This window comes from Narcine bancroftii, chromosome 13 (genome assembly GCF_036971445.1).
Source record: "Narcine bancroftii isolate sNarBan1 chromosome 13, sNarBan1.hap1, whole genome shotgun sequence".
NCBI classification, from domain to species: domain Eukaryota; kingdom Metazoa; phylum Chordata; class Chondrichthyes; order Torpediniformes; family Narcinidae; genus Narcine; species Narcine bancroftii.
The window spans coordinates 66953665-66966975 of NC_091481.1; the positions used below are offsets into that span (position 1 = coordinate 66953665).

At 44.8% G+C, this 13311-nt stretch overlaps 1 protein-coding gene across 8 annotated transcripts in view; it reads left to right on the forward strand.

The window, feature by feature from the left end:
* The first annotated feature begins 1821 nt into the window (after window positions 1-1821).
* Window positions 1822-13311, forward strand: part of LOC138748958 (kinesin-like protein KIF18A) — an 86978-nt gene continuing 75488 nt past the window's right edge. For 2 of the 8 annotated variants that reach the window (XM_069909921.1, XM_069909928.1), the window contains exons 1-3: window positions 1913-2000; window positions 6366-6468; window positions 9169-9543. In XM_069909921.1, the coding sequence (XP_069766022.1) occupies window positions 9225-9543 (319 nt within the window). In that variant the 5' untranslated portion in view covers window positions 1913-2000; window positions 6366-6468; window positions 9169-9224. The other 6 variants (XM_069909922.1, XM_069909926.1, XM_069909927.1 and 3 more) reach the window with 6 other exon arrangements.

Sequence of the window (13311 nt, forward strand, 5' to 3'; positions counted from 1 at the left end):
TCTGTGGAATTCTCTTTTTTTAACATTTAGACCTACCGCACAGCCAAAGGCCATTTCAGCCCACGAGCCCGTGCTACCCGATTAACCAACAACCCTGGGTATGTTTCAAACAGGAGGAAACCTGACCCCCCCCCCCAACTGGGGGGTACCCGCACCAACACGGGGAGAGCGTACCAACTCCTTACAGACAGCGCAGGATTCGATCCCCGGACCATTGAAGCAGTGGAGGCCACCTCAGTAAATATACTTTTTTTTAAAGACTAGATTTTTTACATAATAAGGGAATTAAGAGAGACCGGTCGGGTGGAGATGAGCTGTGATCTCATTGAATGGCAGAACAGGCTCGATGGGCTGGGTGGCCCACCCCTGCTCCCATTTCTTGTGTTCTTATAAGCCGCTTTCAGGTGCTAATGCACCGGCAGACGGAGCTGGGAGAAGACGCCTTTCCGTCACCTGAACGGGCCCAGCTGAAGGAGAGCCACGTCCGAACGAACAAATGCCGGCTCCTGTGGACTGTGGCCGCAAGTCCCCCTGCTGCTTTCAGGTGCTGTTGGAATCTAGGGGTTAAAACATTATGAAAGAAATGATTAATTAATAAGTTTATATGTACTGCATGAGTCAGGGAAAAAGAGGAATGTGATTAAGTGGCAATCACAGCATGGAGCAAAGTTGGCCGAGCAAAATGGTCTGCTCCCAAATACAGGGAGAGGAAATGCATAAAACGATTTAGGAGGAATGCTCAAACTGAAGGAGGTGGTGAGTAGCACAGGAGACACAGGCCAGACCAGAACAAAGAATGGCCTGCAAGAAACAAAGGGAATGGAAAACCAGTCTAGGAGGAAGATTAAGGCATGAGGAGGTGTTAAAGAGAACAGCAGAAATTGGCCAGACAGGAACAGAATGGTGATTAGAAATATCTGGGGATGAATTAATTTCTGATCCAATCAACAGGATAGTCTGGCCTGGAGGATTAAGATGGGAGTGCTACACCCCAGATATCTGCAAAACAGGAGATGATTTGTGATAACCCTTATGCAAAAAGATCTAGCAAAGGAAGACAACTTTTGTTCTGTATGATAATGAAATCTAGCAAAGGAAGCCAACTTTTGTTCTGTATGATAAGGTTGATCTATATAACCTGAGCCAACTGGACAATAGGGGTCAGTCTTGGGGAGTAGCTCACTGTGCAGGTGACCTATGAACTAACGATTGACCCAGAGCTCTGTTAAGTTTTATTCTTGTGCTGTGTAATAAATTGACTGTTGAACCGAATACCTTCTCCTATCACTTCATTCAAAGAACACGCTGGACTCAGACCACACATAGACTAAATTAAGAGTAAGGTAAAGCCAGAGTCCGACAGTGCAACGGGAGATTAGACAAGTGCTCCTCCTGGCCGGGTTCTCCGCTTTCAGGTGGCCACCCGACAGCCGCATTGGGGTAGAATAGGCGCTTCCCAGCTGGGCGTTCTGAGAGCCGCGGGAGAGGAGCAGGCGTCAGCCCCTTGAGCACACTCTGTCAATCAAAAGGTCCTGGGGAGGCTGCCCCGCTGTGACTGGGGTGATGGTGAAACCAGGTCCTTCAGAGTGGCTGTGGTTGTCAACATAGGGCGGGGAACGAGACGAACCAGCGCTCATTCGCCATGCCCATGACTTTACCTCCTGCACGTTGACAGGGTCTCGCCTCTCCCAACTTGTGGCTCCCACGCCGGCGCTCGGGCCACTGCGCAGGTGCCGAAGCGGGCGTCGGCGACCGGGTCCGTGCAAGGGCGCGCGCGCGCAGCCTCCCACCCCACGACGCCGGGTCCGTGCAGGACGCATGCGCCGCTGGAGGAGGGGCAGTGGACGCCACGGCGCCGACGAGCCCGCGGAAATTTAAACCGTCGGCAGGAAGCGAAGGCTGGACAGAGTGTGAGGAGGAGGGGGGAGGAGGAGAGGGGAGGAGGAGAGGGAGGTTTAAAAAAAATCGGCGGCTGGGATATGAGAATTGAGCGGCGCTCGGTAGGTATTTTTTTTGGGGGGGAGGGGTTTGAAGCCAGAAGGCCCGCGCCTTGGAGGTCGCCCAGGTCCCCCTCCCCCTTCCACACGCCGGCCTGCATGGGAGGAGGGGAGGGGAGGAGGAGGGGAGGGGAGGGGAGGGAGGGGGAGGGGAGGGGAGGGGAGGGAGGGGGAGGGGAGGAAGGGGGAGGGGAGGGGAGGGGAGGGGAGGGAGGGGGAGGGAGGGGGAGGGGAGGGGGAGGGGAGGGGAGGGGGAGGGGAGGGAGGGGGAGGGGAGGGAGGGGGAGGGAGGGGGAGGGGAGGGGAGGGGGGGGAGGGGGAAGGGAGGGGAGGGGGAGGGAGGGGGGGAGGAGGAGGGGAAGGGAGAAGGAGAGGAGGAGGAGGGGGGAGGGAGGGAGGGAGGGGGAGGAGGAGGGGGGAGGGAGGGAGGGAGGGGGAGGAGGAGGGGAAGGGAGAAGGAGAGGAGGAGGGGGGAGGGAGGAGGAGAGGAGGGGAGGGGGAGGAGGGGAGAGGAGGGGGAGGGAGGAGGAGAGGAGGGGAGGGGGAGGAGGGGAGGGGAGGGCAGGGGGAGGAGAGGGGGGGAGGAGGGGAGGGGGGGAGGAGAGGGAGGGGGGAGGAGAGGGAGGGGGGAGGAGGAGGGGAGGGGAGGGAGGGGGAGGCAGGGAGGAGGAGGAGGGGGAAGGGAGGGGGTGGAGGAGGGGGAAGGGGGTGGAGGGAGGGTGGTGGAGGGAGGAGGGGGGTGGAGGGAGGAAGGAGGGGGGGAGAGAGGAGGGAGGAGGGGGATGGGGAGGGAGAGGGGGGATGGGGGGAGAGGAGGGAGGGGGAGGCGGGAGAGGAGGGGGAGGCGGGAGAGGAGGGGGAGGGGGAGAGGAGGAGGGGGGAGAGGAGGAGGGGGGAGAGGAGGGGGGAGGGGAGAGGGGGGAGAGGAGGGGAGGAGGGGGAGGGGGAGAGGAGGAGGGAGGGGGGAGAGGAGGAGGGGGAGGGGGGAGAGGAGGGGGAGGGGGGAGAGGAGGGGGAGGGGGGAGAGGAGGGGGAGGGGGGAGAGGAGGGGGAGGGGGAGAGGAGGGGGAGGGGGGAGAGGAGGGGGAGAGGAGGGGGAGGGGGGAGAGGAGGGGGAGGGGGGAGAGGAGGGGGAGGGGGGAGAGGAGGGGGAGGGGGGAGAGGAGGGGGAGGGGGGAGAGGAGGGGGAGGGGGGAGAGGAGGGGGAGGGGGGAGAGGAGGGGGAGGGGGGAGAGGAGGGGGAGGGGGGAGAGGAGGGGGAGGGGGGAGAGGAGGGGGAGGGGGGAGAGGAGGGGGAGGGGGGAGAGGAGGGGGAGGGGGGAGAGGAGGGGGAGGGGGGAGAGGAGGGGGAGGGGGGAGAGGAGGGGGAGGGGGGAGAGGAGGGGGAGGGGGGAGAGGAGGGGGAGGGGGGAGAGGAGGGGGAGGGGGGAGAGGAGGGGGAGGGGGGAGAGGAGGGGGAGGGGGGAGAGGAGGGGGGAGGGGGGAGAGGAGGGGGAGGGGATCAAACGTCGCCGTAAAGAAACCAAAATAAAACCCGCTGTGCATTCGGATAATTCGGTTGCTGTGGTCAGGGGACGGAGACCTGGAGGCCGGTTTCACATCGCTCCTCTGATGCGGCCGATTCTGGTCTCGGAGCCAAACGGCCCGAAGGCCCTGGGCTGTGACCCAGCAGGTTGTCCCGGTAATTAATGGATTTAAAAAGAAACAGGTCGAAGTAACATAGGGTTGAGGTAAAGAGAGCCAATCCATAGTGTCATGTGGAAAACAGACTCGTCCCATTGAACTGGAACCTGACACAGACTGTGGTTCCATCAGCAGAACTGACCCATATTGTGGGTATTAAAATTGTAGACTGTCGCAGTGTGTCATAAATTTAATGCTAAGCTGCATTCTAATGTCTATTTTTAATTTGGGGTTGTGGTATTTCAGGTGGTTCCCTCCCCCCCCCCCCCCCCCCCCCAAGGAAGGATTTTTACAGCTGTATGCAGAATGGCAATTGCTGAAATAATTTTTCTATGCATCTATACGGTCCACAAGTCCGTGCTGCCCCCAGTATGTTTCGAAAGGTGGGAGGAAACCGGAGACCCTGGAGAAAACCGTGTAAGCGTCTCTCTTGCTTGAAAAGGACCTATTCAGTTTTGATTACATTTCAGCTGGAGGACAGTATCAATAAAGTTGGAAGGGGTCCAGGGGAGATTCATCAAGATGGGACTGGAGGGTTTGAGTTATAGGGAGGTTGGATAGGCTAGATCTTTGTCCCCTAAAATATTGCAGGCAGAGGGTTGACCCTAATGTGGTTTATAATATCATGAGTCCACATTCAGTCTATTTCACAGGGCAGACTATATTCTAGAGCTAGAGCATTGGTTAAAGGTGAAAGAGGAGCGATTTAAGAGGGATGTGCGGGAAACTTTTTAGATCCATATCGAGAGCAATCTTCAAGAGGATGTGACAGAAGCAGGTATAATTACAATGTTCAAAAGATATTTAGACAGATAAATAGATTGAGAGGATTCAGAAGGACCAAATGCAGGCAAATAAGACTTGCCAAACTTTTCAGCATGGACTAGTTGGGGCAAAGGGCCTGCTCCTTGCTTTAATGATGTGACATGTCAATAAGCCTACAGCAATCCTATTGTCTCATGTCTTGGAGGAACAAAATATGGAACAATAGTAATGCCTATTGAAATAATTGTTATATAGTATTACATGAATTTTGGGCCCAGTTGGTTTGCAGTGACTAAGTTGTCTTCCCAAGCTATTTCTATTTGACTGTTTGGCCCTTATCCCTGGAAACTTATCCAAAAATTTGTTTACAAAAAGCAACTACTTGGGTACCCAATATGGCTACGGATTCTCTTGTTCATTATTCTGTTGTTATTGATTCTCTTTCTGGTCTATCAAGCAATGGAAAGTAAACCAGAGAATCCTTTTCCATATTTTATGGAGCAAGGGTCTCAGCAGGAACATCTGGATGCTTAAACCACACCAGACAGTGATGGAGAGATGCTAGCAGAGTAGGTATTGAATTGAGTGGTTTAAAGTCTTTTTTCTTTGGCTTGGCTTCGCGGACGAAGATTTATGGAGGGGGTAAAAAGTCCACGTCAGCTGCAGGCTCGTTTGTGGCTGACAAGTCCGATGCGGGACAGGCAGACACGGTTGCAGCGGTTGCAGGGGAAAATTGGTTGGTTGGGGTTGAGTGTTGGGTTTTTCCTCCTTTGCCTTTTGTCAGTGAGGTGGGCTCTGCGGTCTTCTTCAAAGGAGGTTGCAAGATGGATTGACTATTCAAAAAAAAAAGAGGGTTCTGTCACAGTAACCAAATAGACTAGTTGTACATAAGCCTCCAAAATAAATATCACACCCCTTCCATCAAAAAATTTTTTTTGAATCTTACAGTTATCCCTGCTTCAACAACTACTTCTGGCAGATCATTGCAAGTATCAACTGTGTGAAAAGGGTGCTTCTCAGGTCTCTTTTAAATTGTTCCCCTCTCACCTTAAATCTATGCTCCTTCGTTTCAGACTCCCAAATCCTGGGGGAAAAGGCCATGACTATTTTCCTTAGCTGTGCCCCTCATGATTTTGAATACCTCTACAAGGTCACTGTTTAGCATTCTACACTCCAGGGAGAAAACGAAGCCCTAGCCTATCCAGCCTCTCCTTGTAACTCAAGACCCGACCCTCATCGAGGGATCAGTGGTGAGAGAGGGTCAAGAACTTCAAATTCCAGGGTGTCAACATCTCTGAGAATCTGTCTTGGAGCCTCCATGTTTGATGCAATCACAAAGAAGGCTCTCCAGCAGCTATACTTGTGTGAGGTGTTTAAGGCAATTCGGTATGTCACTGAAGACTCTCAAAAACCTCTACAAGTGTACAGTGGAGAGTATTCTGGCTGGTTGCATTGCTGCCTGGTAAGGAGGAGCCCAAAAAAACTCCAGTGGGTTGTTAACTCAGCCCCTGACATCACAGGCACCAGACTTCACTCCATCTACATGAGGCGGTGTCTTAAAAAAGCAGCCTCCATCCTCAAAGACCCCCACCACCCAGGCCATTCCTTTTTCACTCTTACCATTGTGGGGAAAGGGTGCAGGAGCCTAAAGATGAGTACTCAGTAGCACAAGGACAGCTTCTTCCCCACTGCCGTCAGATTCCTAAATGATCATTGAACCAAAGACACTGCCTTACTTTTCATGTATGATTATTTTAATTTTTTTAATATTTATTTTTGTAGTATGGTTAATAATATAAATGCACTATGATGCTGCTATAACTCTTTGTAACTCAAGACCCCTTTCTCGATAACATTGTCATGAATCTTTTCTATACCCTCTTCGGTTTAATGATGTCCCTCCCATAATTGGGCAACCAGAATTGTTCGGAATGCTTCGAAGTGTTGTTTTAATATTCCAAGTGTCTGACTTGACTGAGGAATGGAATCCTGAAACTTTTAAGAGTTTGGCAACAGGAAGAGGGTGAGGATATCTTTCGGGCTGTAATGATAATATTGATTGCAATTTCAGATTATTTTGTTTCAATTTCCAACCTTCTTGAAGAAGTGATCCTTATTCTGAAATTGAATAGAGCCGTACAAGATGGTTCATAATTTAAAAAATGTAATTATTTTGCATATTAAATAGTGAAATTATCGTGTCAAAAATTGTCACAATTTTGCATAATTGTGCTTAATTTCTTAAAATCGAGTTTTATTTTTCACCAAGTAAAAATGTGACCTTTCAATTGTGCTAAGAATGAGAATTGGAGGGACTCTGTAGGTCAGACAGCAACTATGAAGAGAAATGGATAGTCAATTTTTCAGGTCATGGAAGTGGAGCTAGCAAGCATAAAAAGGGGATGGGGAAGGGCAGGAATAGTGCCAAGAGATGTTAGGATTCTGGACAAATAAAAATGGGAAAGGTGGAGAGATGAGGGAGGAGAATGACATTGGGATCAAGTAAAGGACAAATGGAAACAGTAGGACCAGATCAGGGTAGGAATTACCGAAATGTTGAAAATTTCAAAGATCAGGCTGTTGAGTTTTAGGTTCCCTAGTTGGAATTTGATACGTTGTTCATTTACATTTAATGACATTTGGCCTCATCCTGGGAAAGGATAGGGTTAAGGGCAGAATCACTATAGTGTGTTTGGTTATGCAATATGTACAGAGTGAAATACCATACATTTTTTAAATTGCAATACACAAAAGTGCTGGAGAATCTTAGCAGGTGATACGGCATCTCTTGGGAGTAAAGTCTAATATTTTGAGCATGAGCCCTTCAAGGTATGAGTAAAAACAGGCTGGCATCTGAATAAAACAATGGAGAGAGGTGTAGGGGGAGGAGCTAATAGTCCTTGCCTTTTGAAATACAAGTAGATCCTGTCTCTCCGAATCCCTGCCAAAACGTTCTCACCTCTGACGTTAAGCTCTTCAAAACATTATGACCTCTGAATGAAAATTCCAGTAATCTCCCTTGATTTCACTGGCTAGGAAATCCCTGTGAAACTATAGAGAGAAAAGTATTTATAAACACAAATCTGTAAATATAATCCAAAATTTATGCTTATTTCTTAAATTGTACCAACCCTAATTCAGACATTAACCTTTGAAACAAAATTATTTTGGCTTAAATGTCTCACCCCCATTTTCAAACATCTCTCAGGCTTCATTTCTTTTTCTGTAATTTCCCCACAGCCCAATTATTTGCTCCAATTTTGGCTGCTTGCATGTCATGATATTTATATCCTCGTCATTGGCACCTATGCCAAGATCTTGGTGTCTGGAATCGCTTCTGAAACCTCATCCATGCCCCTCCTTTTAAAACTTTCCCATCTGCAGTATTTGCTCAAGCTGCTTACTTAGAAGCATGCATTTGTAAGAACCCCGTGCGGCTTTACTTTATTACACTCTTGTGAAGCTCTTTCAGATGCTTTACTTTGTGGGTGTTTATAAATGTGAGCTTTTCTATGACTCTATTATGTTTTATATTTGAAGAATTTATTTATTGTGTGTAGTAATTCTGTAGCTCTATAATTTGGTTCCAAAATATCTAACCAACAAAATCAATCACAATGAACCTGATTTAGAATAATGTTCAAAATATTGTTGCCAAATCCACTCTTGGGTTGATTTGATCAAATGAAGACCTCAATGTGGGGCTGGGACAGTATGGTATTTTCATTGATATCACATTTTGATTGTTTCTCGTGTTCAACTTTTCATTATCAAATAAATGAATTGGTTAGGATTGCCATTGTGGAGTGTAAGTGCATAATCAAGATGCCCTGTTGCTCTAAACTGATAATCAAGATGGTCTGAAAGTATGGAAGCTTCAGTGGTTTATTATTTAGAGTGGGACTATATTACGCATAAAATTTCAGACAGGAATGCTATAATTCTTTTGAAAGTAAATGTGGCAGGGTCACCTTTAAAGTAGTCTCATTTAAATGATTATCAATCTTAAATTATGGAGGTGAAACTTACCAAGGAAACTTTAATTGCCTTAAGTGGCATTTTGTTTCATTCAAGGTCATTATATGTGTGGTTATTGCCTTCTTGATCTTGCTATGATAGAGAAGCAAATGGCATATTATGGGCATTATTGTCCTGAGTTTAAAGGAGGCTAGTTTTTAGTGCCACATTCAGAGCTGTTTGTGGGATGCTGGTTAAAGAGGATAATCACTTTGATTTTTCATCCACTTGGTTAACCTGTGAATTGTTGAGACATAGTGTTCTGAAAGAACCAAGCTACAATTCAAGTTTATTGTCATCTGATTGCACAAGTACAACCTGACAAAACAGGGTTCTCCGTTCCTCGGTGCAAAACACGCAGACGCACATTCAGACATTACACACATACAGACAAAAATACACAGGCAATACAATTGTGACTATATCACAAGTAAACTGCAGATTAAATCCTAACACCTTTCTGTTTTTCTAGCCATATCTTTCACAAGAGTTGAAATATTGCCGTGAACCATTTTCGCCCAGCAGGCAGATGTTTTATTTTTCACTGATGACTTTTCCCTTTTCAACATGCACCTACTCTCTCTCACACTGCTGAGATATGGATCTGATAGTCAAAGATGATCTCATATTTCAATATATTATTTACTAGCTTGTTCATTTAGTTTAAATATTCAATCCAATTTTTATTTAATGATGTTTGTTTCAGCTACAAATACAGGAGGAGGCAGGTCCAGAAAGAAATATAATCTATGAATGTGAATCATGAATCAGAAGAAAGAAGGAAATGTGACTGTAGTTGTCCGGATAAGGCCTCAGAATCATCAAGAATTAGACAGTGAAAACCATGTAGTTGCCCAAATGGTGGATGAAAATGTCCTGGTCTTCGATCCAAAGGAAGATATGAATGATGATGTGTTTTCAAAAGCTAAGTTCAGAGATCGGGACATAACACATAGAAAAAGGAAGGACCTGAAATTTGTGTTTGACAGAGTTTTTAATGAAAACTCTACACAGCAACAAGTCTTTGAGTTCACAACAAAGCATATTTTGGAAGGAGTTTTGAATGGATACAATTGCTCAGGTAAGAGTTAAAGCTGCATGCATTGTTTGAAAGGATTGAGCCAATGTAGATATAAATCTATACTTGTACTGAGTGAAGTAATCCAGCTGAAGTCTATATTGACAAAACTACAGATCAACCTTTATATGAACAATTTGCAAAGGTATTTATGTAGAATATATATTGTAAGCCATTATCTTCATTATTCAACTAACATTCATTGTGTTGTGTCGGAGACAAAGGCCTAATATTAGGATTTGTCATTTTAATTCCAAAGCTCATGGCCTCTTCTGCACACTATCTTATGAGACTCTGTTGAACCTTTGCTCTGCAAAGTGTGTCATGATGGTGTGTAGTTAAGAATAAATCAAATTCTTTGTGGTTATTTACAGAAGTCTTGCAATTGACCTGTTAGTGTGTCTAGGCCACTTCCTTCAGGGTTGGAAACTCTTCGTAAATCAACTAAAATACTGAGGCACAAAGTGACTGCAGCTGAATAAACTAGTCATTTAGTGTGATTATTAGATTGTTCTACCTATTACCAGAATGATGTTGCATATACCTGTATTAGCAAAGGTGCTTTTATTAATGCCTTTACCTTATGAAATTCAGCATAGAATTGTTGTGGAACAAAAGGAGAACTCTGAAAGGACTCATTTAGACAAGCAACAACTGTAAAGGGACTCTTTGATCACCAAAATAGCTATCTGCATTATTGAAACGTTTCTTTTTGCTTGGATTAACTGCAACTTCAATATTTATTTATCTAACTTTTTATTTTTTTTTCTGTTTTGGCATATTGTGCTATTGTAGTTAGTGTAACTAATGTACCTGTTGGTTGCAGCAAGTAAGAATTTCGGTAAATTTGTAAATTTTACTGATGTATATAACAATAAACTCTCATCTAATCTAGTTCCAAGGATAATTTACCAGCCGCTATCCCAGGGATGGCCAACCTTTTAATTTGGACATATAGCATGGTAACAGTCCATTTCGGCCAACGAGTCCACTGCACCCAATTAACCTACACCCCAAGTACATACTCATGGGCTTAAATGGCCTGTTTAAATTTAAAAATTAAAAGGTTGGCCACCCTTGCTTTATCCTAACCTCTTATACACTGCTCTATACTAGCTATCTTTCCTGGTCTCCCTTTTGCCTTCGCAAATGCTTCATGACCTCCGTATTCCAACATTCTGTTTCTCCTCCTCCTCCAACCCCCCCCCCCCACCAAGCATTTGCAGTCTATTTTATTGAAAATATTGACATGTTTGGTTGCAATAATTTTCTTGCATTTTGATTGGTTTCAATTGCTTTGATTTTTAAATTGCTGTCCTCCTGCATTCTATCTCTTCTATGTTCCTCCTCAACCCAACCCCGTCCCTGGAATCCTTCTTCCCTTTCCCCTTCAATCTGTTTGGCCATTTCTCCTGTCTCTGCTTTTTATCGCTCTGGTTAGTGTGACGAGACTTGCATTTGTAGCTGAATTAACTCATTCAGCTAATGTTGGGGATTATATTACTGAACTAATGTCCTTTGTGGTTATTACAATTTTTTTTCATCTTCCCTAATCTAAACAGCAATTTATAAAGTTTTGGCCAATCCCCTGTTTTGATTTTACTTCAATATACCACATGTTCTCTGGAAGTCAGCATCGTCTTGGCAACCTTGTTAAACCAAGATTTGTCATGTATTCCACTCATTTGAGCAAATGCCAGTTTTAAATTAATTAAATAGTAAAATGGCTTGTGTTGTGCATCAAAGACCAGAGAGAATGTAAAGGCATTAAGAAAATGTTGTGCACATTTGTCTTTAAAACTTAAACTCAGTTTGATGAAAATTATTTCAATTTAGTTATGACCTTTGTAAAACAGTCTGTCAGTGATCAGCAACATAAATATGTTTGCAATTAATATTGGAATGTTGAACTGTAATCAAATGTTAACCCCTTCCATAATGCTGGTTTATATTTACAACCCTGAGGCAACATCACTAGGGAAAAATTATTGTTTGAAGAGTTTTAAGTAGATAACATGCAAGTAGTGATATCTATATTTTTGAGCTTTTGTTCTTTTGATTAGCTTAAAGTTTATTCCTTATTAATTAATTTAAAATGCTAGCAAAACAATCATATTTTTTACAAGAGCAGTTACCCATTCATTATTCAATAAGCATAACGTTGGAGGTGAAAGCTGCAGGATTTACCTTTTAGTTCTGGAGTTACAAACTACATGTAACCAATTTTTCTCCATTGGATGAAGAGTGCTTCTTTCTAAAGGGTTTTTAGTCAAACCTACCAAAGACTTTGTCGAGAGCAGATTGAAATGTGATGGATTCATTCATTTTAAATAACTGACTACTGCAGGATTTGCCTTTTAGTTCTGGAGTTACAAACTACATATAACCAATTCTGGAAAAGCAGATACAGTTTGCATTGCTCAAGCTTCTGCTAATCATATAATATTATTTTTGTGTAGTACGTCTCGTAATATTTTCTGTTGTGTGACTTCAGGTGCTGTGCTTTTGAGCAGTGTTGGTTGAGGCCTTCCCCTGACCATCATACATATTCAAGGAAAGGCAGACAAGAATAACAATAATTAGGTGTGAATTTAATTAAGAGATTCCTCATTCAGCCCCATTGCAGAGCACAATTATATAGTACATTTAGGTCAGTGGTGCATGCATTTTTTTTGAGAGAGGGCCAGATATATATTTCAAACTACTTCCAAGATTCGTTCAGGCGAGTCCTCTGGAGAGGGTTGAAATTGAATGTCGATTACCAGAAGCATGTTTGTTTACCATTTTCCATTTATAACCAAAGAACCACTGTATAGCACAGAAACAGGCCCTTCACTGCATGCCGAACTGTTTTTTCCACCCAACCTTATCGACCTGCACCCTGTCCATAGCTGCCATACCTCTCTCATCCATGTACCCATTCAAATTTCTCTAAAGTGTCAAAACCGGATTTGCATCCACCACCTCTGCTGGCAGCTTGATCCACACTCATACCACCCTCTGAGGGAAGAAGTTCCCCTCAAACAGTTCACGTTTCACTCTTAATGCATGTCCTCTAATTCTTGTTTCACCCAACATCAGTGAAAAAAGCCCTCATAATTTTGTACACCTCTGTCAAAAACTCCCACCATTCTCCAACAATTCAGGTAATAAATTCCTAACCTATTCAACCTTTCACTACAGCCCAGCTCTTCAAGTTCTGCAACATCTTTAAGTTTTCTTTGCACTCTTTCAGTCTTATTGATATATTTCCTGAAGGTAGGTAATCAAAACTGCACACAGTCCTCCAAATTAGCCTCATCAAAGGCTTATAATATCCCAACTCCTGTACTCAATCCTTTGATTTACGAAGGCTAGTATGCCAAAAGCTCTCTTTTTCAAACCTAACTATCTGTGACATCACTTTTAAAGAATTATGTATGTGTATTCCCAGATCCCTCTGTTCCATCACACACAGCAGTTCCCCACTAGTTGCATTGCAGGAAACCATGCCCTGCAGGAAACCCACTGAGTAGAAACACTAGGGCAAATCAGAAAATGGGAAATAGAGTTTAAAAACATCAAGAGTTTCAAATCTTAGATGTTAAATCTGTTTCTCGTTTCACAGATGCCGTCTGATTTACTTCAGGCTTTCAGTATAGTTAAAAACCCTGTTATCCAGAAGTCAAGCAACCAACAGCCTTAAGCAACTGTGGGAAAAATCGCAGAAAGTAAATAGGTTTTTTTAAAAAAAAAAGTTTAAAATTTGCACTCCTGCCTGTTAATTCGCCA